Here is an 18487-nt window from a genome sequence, read left to right as displayed (position 1 = left end):
GAAAAGAATGCCAGCGGTTCCCATTGATCGTCAACTCGTTGTTGAAGTGCTGCGCCAACGGAAGTATCGGATGCGTCACTGATAATCGCTAAGTGAGTCCCCTCACTTTTCGGATGTTTCAATAGCGTTGCTTCCGCCAAACTCTTCTTGCATTCCTCGAAGGCCTCGATTGCTTCTGGTGTCCAGATGATAGGTTCTTTCTTGGAAGTTTTTCCTTGCAGGAGTGAGTTCAGTGGAGCTTGCGTTTCTGCGGCCTTGGGGACGAATCTCCTATAGAAATTCAAAATTCCCAAGAACCGTCGTAGTCCTTTTTGAGTGTCTGGGCGGGTGTATTCGCGAATAGCGCTGACACGATCTGGAAGTGGTCGAGTTCCGGTGCTGGAAACCAGGTAGCCAAGGAATTTTACTTCCTCTACTCCGAAGTGGCACTTCGTGGAGTTGACAACCAGGCCGTACTCCTGTAGGCGTTTGAACAAAATTTCCAGGTGTTGAAGATGCTCTTGTTCTGTTGTGGAGGCTACCAGGATGTCGTCTATGTAGGCGTAGCAGAAGTCCAGACCCTGCAGAACCTCGTCAATGAAGCGCTGAAAAGTCTGGGCCGCATTCCTCAAGCCGAAAGACATAAATGGAAACTCGAATAATCCAAAGGGTGTTGTGATGGCAGTCTTCGGAATGTCCTCTTCAGCCACTGGGATTTGGTTGTATGCTCTCACCAGGTCGATCGTGGAGAAAACTTTCCTATCACGCAATGTTTGTGTGAAGTCTTGGATATGACGCACGGGGTACCTGTCAGGTACGGTTCGAGCGTTTAATCCGCGGTAATCACCACATGGCCTCCATTGATCTTCAGATTTGGGCACCAGGTGAAGGGGTGACGCCCAAGAACTTTCAGATGGTCGTGCTATTCCAAGTCTGGTCATGGTTTCGAATTCCTTTTTGGCGATGTGAAGTTTGTCGGGAGCTAGGCGTCTAGGACGTTGAGCTACAGAAGGTCCTTCGGTGGTTCGGATGTGATGTCTCGTGTTGTGGATGACTTCTCTACCAGCTCCATCTGGGCGCGTGAGATCCGGAAACTGCTGCAGTAATCCATGATAAAGGGATTTACCTGCGACAGTTTTGACAGTTGCTATCTCAGTGCTGCTGTGGCGTCCAGAGGTTGTAAGTTGAGTCGTCTGATCCAACAGTCTGCGATTCTTGACATCGACTAATAATCCGAAATGGATTAGGAAGTCAACACCAATAATGGGCTTGGTGACATCTGCAATCACGAATTTCCAGGTGAATTCTCTTCGTAACCCCAAATTCAGCGTCAGTGAGATACTGCCATACGTAGCAATGACAGATCCGTTTGCTGCTGAAAGTTCGTACTGTGATTTTGGTCGGCGCCCCTGTACTTTCGTGCGTGGGAAAACGCAAAGGTCCGCTCCGGTGTCGATAAGGAATTGTATTTTCGTGGCGTGGTCGGTGACGAAGAGGCGGCTGGAGGTAGGGCTGTAATCGCTGGCCGCGCTTAGCGACTGCCCGTGGCGTTTCCCTTGTTGAAGGTGCATGGTGTGACGCACTTCTCCGCATCTTGGCCGAATCTACGATGATACCAACACATGCCAGGTTTGCTGTGGCTTTGGTCTCGCGGTCGGGAATGGTTCCTCCTTTGGCTGGCTGATCGTGACTGGTGACGTGGCCTTGATGGTCGGTTTCCTCTTGCGAGCTCTTTGGAGAGCTCCTCGCGAAGAGTTGAGATTTCCTCCCGCAAGGTGATCACCAGCTTGCTGATGCCGCACAGGTCTTCCATCGTGGTTTCAGCAATGGATGCCTTTGATGTGGAATCTGCCATGGCGTCAGCTAGGTCTGCAACCTTGTTGAGATCCGCGTCCTTCTGTGTCGCCAGTACCAATTGCATGGTATGTGGTAAGCGACCCATCCAAAGCGTGCGTAGGATGTCATCAGTAACGGCTGCTCCTGCGAGAGAACGTAGGTGGCGCAAGAACTGTGATGGTTTGCGATCACCAACTTCCTCGTGCTCCAGTAGTCGTCTGGTCTTCTGCTCCTGGGTAGAGCTCAGCCTTCTCGTCAGCTCCGTCCTGAGGTGCTCGTAGGCTCCTTCACGAGGTGGGTTAAGGATGATGTCTCGAACCTCTGAAGCGTAACGAGATTCCAAAGCTCCCAGGATGTATCCAAATTTGGTCGCGTCAGTCGTGACGCCAGCTGCTTCGAAGCTTCGCTCCACCATGCAGAACCACATTTCCGGGTCTTCTGGACAGAATGGTGGGATCCTCACTGCCACGCGGCTGATCTGAGGTGTGGTCTGCTGGGCTGGTGCTGGTGTTGTCGTTTCTCCTCCGGCATTGCTGCCATACCCGCTGGAGAACTGTCCATTGGGCATCTTGACAAGGCAAGTGAATTTTAGAAAATTAACGCGGGAAAACGGATGTTGAAAACTGCGCGGGAAAACGAGCTCCAACGAAAAAATAATTCTCTCACAAACACAGTAAAATAGTAGTTAATAAAAAATTAAACGAAGTCTGTAAAATGAAAATGAATGAATTGAATTTTACTTTACGGGTCACCACTGTTGCATGGGATGGTGTGATGAGGGGTAGGTGATGAATAAAATCAGAAGGTTTTGATGCGTATAAAAGTAATTCCCCAAATTTATTATCCCTTAACACAAATTACAGATTCAATTTACAGCTTGAATAATACAAAGTTTATAAATTAGATTACGACGATAGTGTTTGTGATAAAAGTTATTTTAACGTTGAAGCGAGCGGCGTGTTATTAAGACGAGCGAATTTAAGGTACTGAGTTCTTGTTGGATTGCCACGTCTGTTTTTATATTGAAAGTAGACAAAGGAAATGCTATCCACAGCGTGGGTAAATTTATTGTTTTGTTCCCACATTGCGGATAGATTCCTGGGATTTTGTCTGCGAAATTTGATTAAGGTACAAACGTTATCAGTCCAACAATGGATTTCACACGACACAATGACAGGAATGCACTGTTTACTCGTTCATTCCTGTGATGGACAACTGACACCCGGCACTTAAGCATTTCTTCAGCCGGCGGGAGGTGATCATATGTCCGTTCTCACGGCAGTGTTTTGCTGATTATTAAAAATATTGAATTATTAAAATGTTGTAATTTTTAGGTTTTAACTGCTATCTACACATTGCACTGTCTGCGGACTACTTCCACCCTCAAATCTAACACATTTATTTTTTATAAAATACACATCAAATTTGGTAAACATCTTCAGAAAATTGTCCGGTTCGTAAACTTTTCCATTTCGAGCGCTGAAAATAGCCGATATACTGGATTATTTGTAGGGTTATGTTAGGGTTTCATTGTTTAATTCATGAATTTTGCTAACATCAGCTATGACAATTGAATTAATGTTCATTTTGAATCTAATAAAATTGGAGACCGTATGATATACGGTTATCTCTTTCCGATAAGAAAGCTCACGGCGAACTGTGGCACGGTGAAATGTTTTACGTACAATTTACTTACATGTAACCCGCGGCCCGTGGGTTGAGAGCCCGATCATTATAGAAACTTCATGAGAAAACGGACATGCCTACAGACTATTCACTAATGCAGTTTTCCTCGAGTGTCAGTGTGATTAATTCAATTTTCCGTTATCATCGACACCCTTATAATATTATTAGTCAGATTTTCTTACTAAACCTGTTTTACGAATAATGGTTATTATAGTGGAACAATAATTCAATCTTGAACTCGTGCCGATCGCATTTTTTTCTAGTGTGCGCGAATCACGTAGGTGATTTTAATTATTGTTACCAGGAAACTCAGAAATAATGGGAACTGAAATACCTAACGGGTAAGGAGAAGCAGGCAACCGATCTCGAATTTAAACACGTGTCAAGAATACGTCATACGTTGAATTAAGACTGCAGACACACGACATTGCAGTGGACGTACGTCGACGCAGGTCTTATTTGATTCCAATTACATCCGATTAGAATCACCAAGTAGATAAAACAAAAAACTGGTGATTCTAATCGGATGCAATTGGAATCAAATAAGACTCTGCGTCGACGCACGTCCACTGCAATGCGACGTGTCTGCAGCCTAATATTGGTGTATTACACACCATAGAGGTATTAAATAAAAAGAGGGGCAAGGTATCGGCTTTCTCATACAACTGATTTACTGAATGAAGCAGGTCAAAAATATCCGACGATGCAGGGCATCACGGAGGATTTACTTTGGCCTTTTGATAATCATTATAACGTACCCATATAATATAATAATGTTGACGTGGAAGTTTTGGCGCACTTTGATTACCAGTCTGCTTCACCATACTTTTATATAACCTGCCTGCTTCGTCATAATTTCATATAACCTGCCGGCCCTAGATTACACACACTATTAATTGCACGTCTATAATGCATGGTTCATTTTCGTAGGACACTCACACATTAAAAACCCTGCGTCAAACTTTACTGTATTGGTATATAGTTTATCGGAATTTTATTTATTATCTGCTCTGTGATTGTTACCCATAGTATTTCCGACTACTCTTACATGAAACCTATCGCATCGTTTCTCTCGATTAGCGTCGCTTCAACTATGTCATATTTCCATAAAAAAAGTATCGAAATTCAAAGTTATATGGTATTTTTATAGCCGTTCACTCAACCCATTACATAGACGTTGCCCTAGTTGGTAGAGCGGCCATCTTTTTACAACGTTTTTCTTAGCTCGTATTCTTATTTGTTCGGTGGTTCTTTGTCCGGTACAAATCTTGCAATCGATTTTTAACTAACTTCCCAATTAGCTAGACATTTGAAACTTTTAGAATATATCAGAACACGATGCCAATGCATTTAATTAATACTTTTAGCCATCTTTAAGTAGAATTGAATTCATTTTCAGTTAATTCTGTTTTGTATGAAAAGTTATTTCGACACCATGGTCTGAGGTAGGGTCCTAGCAACTATATTATTAATATATACGTGCGTTACTATGGAAATCAATATGTCAAAATAACATTTCAGTATTATTTCTATCAAGTACAAATTTTTTTGATCGTTTAAGCTAGTCAAGTCAAGTTTATATGATTCAACAGAAAATTTAAAAAGTTGTATATAAAAAGTTCTTTTTATCTTGTAATTATTACAAATACAAATCCGTAAATCGCGTGATCCACGGCTGATAAAAAACATGTTGTTTTTGTTGTTATGTGTATTGAAATCCAGTGCAAAGGCCCAATAGGTTGGGTGAATGGCTAAGAAGTCTTCATCGTAAAAAAAGTATGTTAATATAATTTCCATTCTGTGGCCGCCCCTCAGTGGAGATCATTCAGGATGGAGCATAGCAGTGGCGAAACATGGACTAAGACTGTGGAGATCCGATGTAAATAGTGCACGCAAAACTTTCTCACTCATTCTTAAATTTTGTTTTCATTGAACTAAGAATACGAATTGTAGATGATGCTTGTTAGTTTTTTAAATTCAATTAAACACTGTCTAAACCAAACCATCATAGTGGAAGTAGAAGCTGTGGAAATCCGATAAAAGTGGTGTACACACTCCTTCAGTCATGCTTATTTGTCGAATATCGTAGCCTGGGTATCCGCTTCAAGAGAGTATTGTGTAGGTGTTATGGAAAGTAGTTTTTTTCGCCTGCCGTACTGATAAAGTGAGTAAATAATATGCATAAGCCATAAGTATAAGACATTCAATTTGTTTCATTAAAATAGCCGAAAATAATCAATAAAATACAATACTAATAAACATATTATACATAATATATAAATTGCCTATTTTTATAAGAAGAGCATCTTCCATGGCATAAAAATAGTAATACCATAGATATACACAATTTATTGTACCTACTTATTGTTGTAATTCTAAAATAATAAAGACCTAATAATAATATGTTTAATATGCCCAGTTCATTTAAGACGATACTTCAGTGAAACGGCAAATATTTTTCAACTATAGGCGCGACGAAATTTTGTACCCGCTGGCAATCGGAGAGCGAACATCGAGGTGTGAATACGTCAATTTGTTTCGTGATGGTGACGGGGTTATTAATTCCTAAATCGTGTAAAGATGACTAAAAACGTTACCCATTTACTGCACCCGCGACCTGCAATCCGCGCATCGCCTAGCCACGATCTTTTTAGACCATGCCTCAACTGAGGTATAGCCTTTGGTTTTTAAATGTTCATTCTTTAGATTTTGTGTTTAATTATAGGGATTCCCTGTGTTTATTTATAATATGTAAGATTATTATTTCTTTTATTAAACAGATATTTGGTGCACATCATATCTATGAAATTTATTTAAATCTATACAAATTATAGATGAGTACAATATATTTTAGAACAGCTATAAGAATACCTATATTTTTTTATAAATTGTACAATTATTGTCAATTAGTCATTAAGTGTGCGTTCACTGGACGGCTTACCCTATGTATATATTGTTTTAAATCTGTCGTTGACATATACATTTTTATTGTGCTTTCCAGTCGGGATTCTTTTTAGTTTGAACCACATAACAGATAATAAATAGAATATCGATAGGCTATATTGAATACGCCGCATGTTGATGCAGTGTTTTGAATGTGTGAGTGTCCTACGAAAAATGAAGCACGCATTATGCACGTGCAATAGTGTGTGTAATACACCAACATTAAATGAGCGTAAATGCATAAACCGAGAGCAGTTTTCAGTATTCCAGGTAAAACGTATTCTTGACACTGTGTAAGTTTAGCCCGTATTCTTCCTTACTCGAGTCGGTTACCTGCTTCGCCTTACCCGTCATGTATTTCAGTTCCCATTATTTCTGAGTTCCCTGATTTGAACACTGGTTATGAACGATTTAAATCTATATTTTTTATTGTCCATAATACTAAATAAATACATTATATCTAGGAAGACTTCGATAGGCAGGCCATGTTGTACAAAAAACAGTATTTCGTGAATAACAATGTTACTGATGCGTCAAAATTGTTCACTGTGGCTACCTTCATAATACCAGTGGCGAAGGGTGGAGGTAGGCTGTTAAGATCCGACATAAATAGTGCACACTATTTTTTTCAGCCAACCCTATTTGTTTTCATTGAACAACGACTTGAGTGAGTAGATGGTGCGAGTGAGTTTTTAAAATTCTATTTAACCCTGCCAAAATCAAACCATAATAGTTTAAGTGTGCTATGGGCGATCCGACAAAAATAGTGCACACTTTTTTAGTCATACTTATTTGTTTTGTTGAATTACAGATGGTGTTGGTTAGTTTTTTTTAATTCATTAAGCCCTGTCTAAGCCAAACCATAGTCGATAAAAATTATTATTCTATCTATAAAATATCTTTAAGTATGCATAGTTTAATAGCATAATTTTAGATGATAAGCGAATATTTTTTTATGGCTTTGATTAGGCAGGGTTTAATTGAATTTAAAAAACTGACAAACACTATCAACACATTGTAGTCGTTCACTGAAAACAAATACGTTTAATTGACAAAGTTTAGTGTGCACTATTTATGTCAGACCTTAACAGCCTACCTCCACCCTTCGCCACTGATAAATACCTACCCAATAGGACAAGATGCTATTCCCTCTATTACCGCGCATTCAATTGTTAGAGGTCAATTTGTATTCGATAAGTTGTTTTAGACGAATTTGCCAATGTGCCAATGTAATATTTTGAGTTATGAATGCAGTTTAATTACATTTATTTTTTTCTATCTCAGGAGAACACTGGCGTATCTCTAAAAAAACTATTTAACGAGATATACCCCTAACTCCAGTGTTATTTTAAATAAATTGAGTCAAAAATCGAGAAGAACACTCCAGTACTTCTGATACTCTTAAATGAATGCCACTAGAAAGATATATTTGTTTCCAATTCTACAAAAAAATGGACATTGTAACGCCATTAGATATATCAAGTACCATAAACATGGTTCAAAAAGTTTGTTTTGGCTCTCCTGGAAAATGGCTGATTTAGTGTAGGTCTGGGGGTGTGAAATAACAATGGGTAAATTCTTAAAAGAATCAAAGACATCCTGTCATTTCGAGAATGGCAGATAAATATTAAGTATATTAAAGTTTTATTATCGTAAAATTTGGCAATGTCATTAACTGTCTTCAGTCAGAAGCGTTCATGAATTCTTCGATGACGTCTTGGTATTTTCCTTCCGGGTCGTATTTTTTATTTATCGCGTCGTAGATGTCTGGTTTGTTTTTCTTGATGAATCTCATAAGCTTCCTCAGGAGAAGCTGCTCAAATGGTGAACATATTCCGCACGCTGTCTCCAGCAGCACAGGTATGTGACCTTTAACACAATAAACATAAATACTTTCATCAACTAGGCAATAAAGTAATACCCTGTTTACACGTGCATGGATTTACTGCTGACAATACGTATTGTCGCGGCCATAACAAAAAAATACACAATGTGTAAACATGTACGAGGGTTGTCCAAGAATTAAAGACCTAAATTATTTTAAAAATCAGGAAAATTTTATTCTTATAAAAAAGCATACGAAATTTTAGGTACATATCCCCCTAATTTTCGACGTAGTCCCCATTACGATCGATGCACTTGGTGAGTCGTGGCACTAGGTCCTTGATTCCCTTGTCGAAGAAGTCAACCGCCGCAGTCTTCAAAAATGTTCTCATCTCTTCCTCCACGTCATCGACGGTCTCGAAGCATTTTCCGGCCAAATTTAGCCTCAGACGAAGAAAAAGATGGAAATTACTCGGCGCCAGGTCGGGGCTATGAGCAGGATGAATCCCATTTGAATGAGTCCAAAAGGTTCAAAAACACCTAAGCGCTTTTCACATGATTTTGTTTGTGAGCTTCCGTCAGCATTTTCGGCACCCAATGAGCACACCTTTGCATATCCCAATTTTCCCCTCAAAATCGTTTGTATGGTAGACTTACTGACGTCTGGGATCAAAATTTCGAGCTCACGGACTGTCAGACGCCGATCTTCACGAACTTTAACATTGATTTTCTTCAACAAAACGTCACTAATTTAGGACCTCCTTCCTCTCCCCTCTTCATAAATACTCGTTCTACCACTCGAAAACTCAGTATGTACACCACTTCCTGACATTAGGCCCCCATAGACGGACAGTTCTCGTAGCAGTTTGAACATGGCACAGACAATAACTGTTCAATAACTGTACGTTAGTGGACACACCACAGATCAGTTTAACTACCCCATTTAAAATCTGTCGAACTGTCAACAGACGTGCCCATATACGTACAGTTATTGTCTGTGGCAGATCAAGTGTCAAAAACTATGGAGGTTATGTTCGCCGAGATCATACACAGGGGTGCCATGTGTTAAATTAGTTTTAAGTAGGGTATACTTGAACGAACGATTGATCTACGAATATTTTTACTTTGTTAGATTTATTATGATTACAATTTATTGTTTGTGTAAATATATGTCCAGATTCTTTTATTTTGAATAAATTATTCATAGTATACTTATTGTTGTTTTAATAAAATTTAATTAAGATAAAATACATACGTATTGTTTTATTTAAATCAGGGTTATATACATTAAATTTGTGTAATATGTTTTATTCAATCACCAAAACAATTTACTTATTGGTTTTGAATAATATCTATTAATTTGGTACATATTATAACATTAACTTAATACTAAATTTACGTAAGTACATATTTCTTTTGTCTAGATTTATTTTACATCAAGTTTACATTTTATTTTTTTATTTACATTTAAGTAGTGGAAAATATTGTTTGCGGTACCTAGTTGACACCACAATATTCGTAATTATATAATATGAGTATCTCGCAAAAGAACTAACACGCAACAAAAATAATATACTTCTTACGAACGAACTATGACAGAACTGTCAAAATTTGCCGCCAAATCGCGCCAGCTACTCCTACTTTACGTTACCAGCATCTAACGTCAAACGAGAACTTTCGGCTAGTTGAAATTCCAACAGTTTTACAAAAACACGGGAGTGGGGGGTCGCTGGCAGTTTGAACATGGCACATATCTGAAAGGTCGAAAAGTGTCCGTCTATGGGCGCCGCAGATTATCTACCAAAGATAACTGTATAGTTATTAACTGGCATGTTCAACCTGTTACGAGAACTGTCCGTCTGTGGCCGGCTATTCCGCTGGTTCGTCACATTACCATAATTGAATATGAGACGACGATGGATTTCCACAGGGTGGACTCCTTCCTGGTTGATAAACCGAATGATTGAACGCACCTCGCAGGTGGCGGGATTCGACAGCAGAGCGTCCATCTCAAACGGACGCAAAGGTCATACTGAAGCCAGCTAACGAGCCGACTCATCGCTCGTTCTAGAGAGGGAAGTCTACGCTACACGCTATCCGCGTCGCCAAAAATAAATAAAGGTCTTTAATTCTTGGACAACCCTCGTATTATCGTGCAAATTGCAAGATTGCATGCATGAATCAAAAAATTTTAGAAGCTTTTGAATTTTCACGCGACAATTGGAGAGTGCAATAAAACCTACGCAACCTGAGTCTGCGCAATAGAACGATAGTAGCGAACCTGCCGGTAAAAAAATGAACTACACCGCGCAGACTCATTTTGAGGTTAACGGATTTTCACGACCTGTCAAATAGTACCAAATAAAGATAAAATCGCGTCTCTTGAAGAATGAGATTGGCGAAGCAGTCAGCACTTTTACGTGTAAACAGTTATCATCGCGATATTTTAAAATACACACTATTGGCGCAAGTAAATCCATGCACATCCGCTATAAGTTGAAGATGAGCTTAAGAGACGTGAAGACAGTGGCGCATCCAGCCCTAGCACCCCCCAAACATGAAAATTATCAGAATGATTTTAAACATTGAAATTGAAAGCCAATAAACTATACCTTTGGGCTTAGACAAATAAAAACACGGCAAAAAAATGATTTGTAATAATTCTCCAGCACCCTTTTTAGAAAAATGTCTTAGATTTTAATTTCTAACACAAAAATTTCGAAACACTAATGTCAGGTTTTTTAGAAACCCAATCCCTAGTGGAACTGTCTTTCTCGGTGTCCACCCGAATTCCGGAGTGGTGTAGGTCATAGCTGGGGAGGGCTGACAGAGCTCTAGCCTAGGGGCCCGGGCTGTGGGGGGCCCGGCGTGTCGGGTTGTCCAGATAAGTGAGATAAACACACATAATAAATCAGCTTTAATAGTAAAAAAGTCGCCACATTTTCAATTACTTATATAATTGTGCAATATATTTGTTGATTATTATGTGTCGATACTCGACAGCTCCATTATTAAAAATCGCTAATAATTCACTGTGTAAGTACCCTTAATTTGAACTAAAACACAATTTGAAAAACGTTAATGTAGTGTTTCACACTGCCTATAATCTTATCGGTAGGTAGGGGGCCCGCCAAATATCCTAGCCTGAGGGCCCGTTTCAGGATGTGGGGACCATGGTATAGGTACACCGAGTGCAATAGACAAAAGACCGATAAACTTGAAATTAGGCTGTGAAGAAGCAAAATAGCCTATGGGAATAATTTATATTCTCCTCCTTGCCCCCCCCCCCAATATTAAATCCTGGGTGCGCCACTGCGTGAAGATGTTCAAACAACCCCATGGCGTCACGATGTACATTTGGTAGTAGATAAGCAGTACTTTTCTATGGATTAAGCATGTACGTATTATGTATGGCAACGTCGTAATTTCCATATAACATTATTTTTATGAAGATAAAAAAAATGATTTTACAATCTATATCAGCGATTTCCAAACTGGGAGGCGCTAAAAGTTTAACACAATTAATGTAGCCACATGTTTTCAGTTTGCAAATGCATAGTTTATAAAACGACCGCTAGTTATAAACTACATAAGAAACAAAACACATGAGTGAATAAATCAATGTAAGGACCACTAATTCATTCACTGATTTAAAAAGACAAAGTGAAGGCATTCGTAAAAATTGGAGCTTTGAAAATCAAAATTACAAAAAAAATAAGTTCGCCATGTTTCGACTTTTAAATGATTTCTGCGCCAGATATATACGGAAGCAAACAAAAATCTATTTACTGAGGTCTTCGTTAGTTTGCTAATTCACTTTTCACATTATTTTATTCATAGCAAAAAAAAGTCGCCTGTGCCGCTACTTTGTTTCAGGGCTGTTAAATATTTTAAATATGTGGTTGTGCGTTGCATTTTGATATGATAACTATATGATGATTGATATACTTACTTAAATGATAACTCCCGTGTATAATATAGGAAACACTACATTAGAGCACCACACTGCCCTTAACCTCAGCGATAGGTAGATGGGCCCGCTTCAGGATGTGGGGCCCATGGTAAAATCCATTTGTCAATGAACGATGATGAATTTGGATTGACTTCTATTGAAATTGAGTGTGCTTATAAACAAGCACATTCATCGCATAAAAAACAAATTAATTTAAAAATGAATATAATATAAGTTTGTAGTAAAACCTTTTTATATTTTTGTTTTTCATTTTTGTATTAGTACATTGTTGACTAGGCATTTAAAAAGGTGTCTGTATTATTTAATGAAATAAAGGGGGGGAGGCGCCAAGATTAGATTTTTTTTTAAAAAGGGAGGCGTAGTAACATAAAGTTTGGAAACCACTAATCTATATTATGTTATTATATAAAATAATAATAACAGTATATTTTTTAGATAAAATAGCCTCCTTCGTATTTATGAACGCCGCATGCAATGACATTTTTTTCAATTCTTCGGTCACAAGTCCTAAAAGTCTGGATAAGAGGGTGATCATTGGTGACATCGAAGCAAGTAGGTCACGAAGGCGTGCGCCATTCAGGTGGGGCAACATAACCAAGCAACTGACTGGACTGCGAATGACTGAATCTACTCAAGATAGCTTCAGACTAGGGATTCCAATCCCGGGATCCCGAGCTATTTTCGATACCTATGAATCCCGGGATTGGTTTTTTTATCAATTTTTATGGAAAATAAAAGAAAAACGAAAATATAACAGAAAAAATACTTTTAATAACAAATAACTACATTAGAAATACGTAAACTGAGTTTGAATGGAGTTTGATTTAAACCCATGTATAAATTTCCGATTCATTTTATTTTTTCACATACTAAAATTAATAAAAATGAGAAAGATTGGAAAAAACAATGCTTCGCACCACTAACAAAGTAATTCCACCATGATCTCATACGTTTTACGGCAGTTTCATATTTGGCTGACTAATTAGATTTATGAAGCGGAAAGGCCATGAGTACACCATGATTTGCTTTACTATTTTAAATCTCGCTGACCCATTCATTAAGTCTTTACTATCAGAAACAGCAATCTCATATTAAATTCACATTATTATTTATATTCCAATATTATTTACTCCATAAACTTATGTATTTCCAAGATTGAACGTATACAATATTAACAATAAATGTCTTAAATAGTATAAATTATACTAGATTTATTTTTGACCGATTTTATCAATGTTATTTGTAAATGTAAAATTTTTATATAAACAATGGAAAAAAATGCCAATTCCGGGACCAGTCCCGGAATCCCGGAATTGTCAAATTGTAATCCCCAAATCTCGGGATCAAAAATTTGGCTCGGGATTGGATTCCCTACTCCAGACTGAAGGAGATTATTGTCAAAATTTGTAATTTCACTAATAATTAATACCATCCTCACTAATAAGGAAAACAAGAATATGGGGGTCATGGTGTGGTGTATGAAGAAGTCGAGATTTGGTGGTTGCTTCGATGGATGGAGGAGCGAGTTTTATTTGCAGCGAAAACAGTCGGTACAAGAGTATGTTACAGTGTTATGTTACAATACCTACTTATGATACTGTTCCGAGGTCCGAGTCTCGGTGTGAATGAGGTGTTGTGCGGAGCGATATAGGAACTGAGATACTAATAGACCGGGAACTTATATTCGAGTGACATGTTCAATGAATTATGATCCGATATTTATTGACGTACTCACAACACAATCAAAATAATATCTTGAAAATAATATTCAGGAAATAATTATTATAATTGAGTCAGCTACTATATGGAGTTTCCGTTTTGCGTTTTGCGAACTGATTGCCCTAAATTAAAATCTAAAGTTTATAGAATACCCAAGCTCTCACGTTTAAAGTGGTTTAGAGGTGCAGTGCATGGTCCTGTTTCCAGCAAGCAGTTGAGGACATTCTTGAAGGTCCTGTCGTTGGAGAGGTGTGCATCGAGGTCGAAGCTTCCCAATCGGTCGTTTGCTGGGACTGCGAGAGCCACTCCGAAAAAGCACGCCACTAGCAATACGATAGTCTGAATCTTCATTGTAGGATACACACTGAAATAATTAAATATATTGTTAATGCTCCATTTACGGTTACCTCCAGCTGTTCGATCGAGTCAAATATGAATGCGTTATCTTCGCGTTTCAAATCGTATAGTCTTTCTTCGCATACTTTGATGGTGCCATCATGGTCCATCAAAATCCATCATTGTGTTAAAAATAATGGGAGCAAGTACACAGCTTTGCTTGACCCCTGGTGTTAGTTGCTCTAACGCGAACAGAACGTAGCCGACCTTCCCTCACGCCGCAGCGGTACTACAAAAGCGACCTACGCGCTGCAAACTCCATATGGCGGAAGGCGCGAAACTTGGCGATGGATCATGGAAAGTAGTGCGGTGATTGATGTAATGTCGCTGTTAGCGCGAGTGGTCTCCGCTTTCTTTTTCTGTCTATAAAGTCTTGAACGTTCTGGAGCAGTGGCACCTTCTTATTCACTAGAGTCTGCACTTTTTATAATAATATAGTATATTTTCTTTGATACTGTTTTTTCATCGCATATAATACTGACATTGTCAGAAAATTCACACATCGACGCACTATTTCTTGTTTAACTTTCAATTCGTTACCTCAATACCACAACTAGATAACTTGATTTTCACTGTTTTTGAGATAGATATCGAATATGATTCTACATTTATTTTCCTCCTCTACAAAATGGTAAAACTAGGTAAATCAGAAGTTAATGGGAATTGTATTAATTTTGTGTTCGAAATTTTAACCCAAATAAAAATAATTATAGCCTAGATTTATATTAATCAAGTAAAGTTTAAATTTCATTTACAACAATGACCAAGTCAGAGTTATCTAGTTGTATTATTGAGGTGACGAAATGGAATTATAATATTATATGCACGCACAGTTAGAAATCTTCGGTATGAATCATTTGACACATCACTTGTATTTTCTATAATACACCATATGGGTTTTATGTGATTGCTGGGTGTCTGACGACATTTATGCTGCCAATTACGCAGTATCGTATCCGGAAATTTGTACGTAAACAGTTCACCGCAGGACACTTATTCGTGCGCCGCAGTACGTGAAACATGAGTTCGTGTAACATTTAATCAAATGACGAGTTCTTCGTTGAACATTTCACCGTGGAGTATATTTGTACGTATGCTACAATATGTGGAGATGTCTTTACTAGGTTAGGTTAGGTTAGAATAGGGTTAATCTAATTGTAACAGTACTATTTGCAAACTATCGCCGCATTTTGTAAGATACGTACAAATGTATTCCACGGTGAAATGTTCAACGAAGAGCTCGTCATTTGATAAAATGTTATACGAACTCATGTTTCACGTACTGCGGTGCACGAATAAGTGTCCCACGATGAACTACATACGTACAACTTACATGTAACCACGACCCCCATCCCCCGTAACGTTTATCATTATTTTCATCATTATCACACGAAACTTTTGTCTGTTATCTATAAATACAAAACCACTTCACTTATTACGATATTTAAAATAGTTTTTAAAGTATCATCGTCAAATTTCATGATGTGACATAGTCGGCCATGATACCCCGCACGTACCGCAAAGAAAGACATAGTTTAACGTAAAAAAACAGCGTAGATATTTAGTTTTTTCTACCATGATTGGTGCCCTACTTTATTAACTCAAAGTACTATAATTTATAATATAATAATATAAACTAAAATATTAAAATAATATTACTATGAAATAAATACCTTGGATTCTATTAAAGGAGATTATCAAACGACACTGGCGGCTGGACCTTTAGATGCATCTCTTTATATACTTAAGTAATTAAATGCAATAATTAATTGGATTACGTGTATCTAATGGAATACCTGCACTTTTAAAATGCGTATTTGCATAATAAACGTCTGCCTGCAGTATGCATTTATACTATTTATAGGGTGATCAGGTTAACAAACAAGGCATATAAATCTACAAACAACAACAGGTCCAAGTAACTGTAATAATTTATATTAATAATATACACACTTAGACAATTATTATAGGGTAGTGTTTTTCAAACTGTGAAACGTACACCCTTCCCTCGGTGGTAGGTACTCGAAAGATTTGATTTGAGTTATCATTTTGGTCCCCATACGGTGTGTAGTGGGCCAAAATACTACAATAATTTTGCACGTATTGTATGTAGATTATAATTTTACAAACACATTACAATAAATATGAAAATTGGACAATTAAAATGAAAAAAAAAATGGTATTGGATAAAAGCTCTCATTCCAGTAACATCATCATTGCCAGCCTAAATCAATCCACTGCAGGACGAAGGCCTCCTCAAGCTGATTCTATATAAAAGCTATATAAAAAGGGCCGTGTCCGGTTGCAGTTGTTCTGTGGTACTGCCTGTGCTCACCGTGGGTTTTTGTATCGGAAATAAAATGGCCGAATAGTATTGAGTAATAAAAACCACCGGAATACAAGAAAAATACAGAAGATAATAGGTAGGCAAGTAAAATAAAATTCAGAATGATTCGAAAGTAGTTAGCAAATTTCATTCCGATCATGTCCGATCCTAATAGGATCATTTGGGCCTCCACAGAGTGGAGGTTTATATTAACAGATTATGTTTTTACGAGAAATGGATGTTTCAATTTCAATTTCATTTATTTATTTATTTTTACATATTGTGGACATTACAAATTATAAGTATAAGACGTTCACAACATGACATAAAAAAGAGATGGATAGTATGTTATTAAACAGTAGAAATATGTACATACAAAAATATTAATTATATATGTACATGGAAATACACCGGATGAGTTAAGCAGACCCTATTTTTAAAAATTATAAAATAACGTCCACCTATACTCATCCTCACGTAGGTGGAATATATCAACCCCCGAAGCAATTTCGTTGAACATAGTTATCGCCCTCCCAATTGGCATTACCAGTGGCAGGTTGGTTCTGCACCTTGGGAGAATAAACAACTGATGTTCTCTATTTCTAAGATAGTTATCAGGACACACAGGTCAACACTGCCCAGAATGGCAGAGTTCTCATTTATACCTCGTATAAGTCGAAAAAAATACGTAGCTAAATAAAGATTTCTTCTAAATTGCAAACTGCAGTATGTAAGCATGCCTAAGAGAAAGTCAGTTGGATAAAGCCACGGATAGTATCCGTACAACCTCAAATAAAGGAGTCTCAAGAATTTCTTCTGCTTAGCCACTTGCTCAACGTATTAGGTCCATACTCTGACTCACAACACAAAAACTCACAAATTGAAAAACAATATGACGTGTACTTGCCAGACCCAGGATTCGAACCTGTGACCCACGACGCTTAAGCCGCGCGGCCATCGTGGATAGATGATCATCATAAGTATCAAATCTTACCCATTAAACATCCGATAATAATGACAGCGTTTTATCAGATATTTGACACCAACCAATATCAAATTAATGCTCTCATTGAATCTAATATAAATAGAACATTACTGTCTGTAATGCTACGCGATCTCATTGCTATATGGCCATATATTTCCAGTACCACAGCTCACGGCAAAACGTAAAGCCGAGTACTCATTTAGCGGGTCACAGTTACGGTTCGCTAATGAGTAACCGGCTTTATACGTACATTTATACGGAACCAAAAAGGGGTAATAGTGAGTTGTATATTGAAGAAACACTATAGTAGACCAATAATTATTAATAGTGCGTTACTTGATAAAAAAAAACGATATGGTTTAGAGGAGAGGGGTGTCGATCGCCATATTTTATCTTGCCATGGCGATCCATGTTTTTCCAGCAAGTATAATAGAATTTAATGTTAGACAGTAACTATATGACAATAACCATGAATATAAAATAATATGTTGATTATGTCGGAAATGAATAAGCCATAATATGAATAAATAATATCCAATGTCACTACTTCTTCCACCATTGTTACATGGAAATGTAGTCAAGTATACCGACTTACATATACATACCTACCTGTATTACTTGTTTCAATGTTAATTTATGTACAAACGTAGTAAATTTACATTATGTTTGCTTTATGTGTACATCGAGTATTTTCCGATGATTTTCTTAAAGGCGTGCTAGCTTTTCTCTTGAAACTTGTAGGTCACTTTCAGCATTTTTGGCATGCTCTCGAATGATATGGTTTTCAATCCGATATTCTGAAAAACATAAATTTATATTT

General features: G+C 37.8%; 1 protein-coding gene across 1 annotated transcript; it reads right to left on the bottom strand.

Moving 5' to 3' along the window:
* Window positions 1-8069: 8069 nt before the first annotated feature.
* Window positions 8070-14558, bottom strand: LOC147074369 (ejaculatory bulb-specific protein 3-like). Its single transcript, XM_085943646.1, has 2 exons — window positions 14125-14558; window positions 8070-8313 (listed from the first exon to the last, which is right to left on the bottom strand). The coding sequence occupies exons 1-2, from the start codon at window positions 14309-14311 to the stop codon at window positions 8126-8128; spliced, it is 375 nt and encodes a 124-aa protein (XP_085799772.1). The 5' UTR covers window positions 14312-14558; the 3' UTR covers window positions 8070-8125.
* Between the last annotated feature and the right edge of the window lie 3929 nt (window positions 14559-18487).

Source organism: Rhyacophila brunnea, unplaced genomic scaffold (genome assembly GCF_057557595.1).
Source record: "Rhyacophila brunnea isolate RB1 unplaced genomic scaffold, BYU_Rbru_1.0 scaffold_16, whole genome shotgun sequence".
In the NCBI taxonomy this organism is placed as follows: domain Eukaryota; kingdom Metazoa; phylum Arthropoda; class Insecta; order Trichoptera; family Rhyacophilidae; genus Rhyacophila; species Rhyacophila brunnea.
This window is presented reverse-complemented; position numbering and strand designations above follow the sequence as displayed.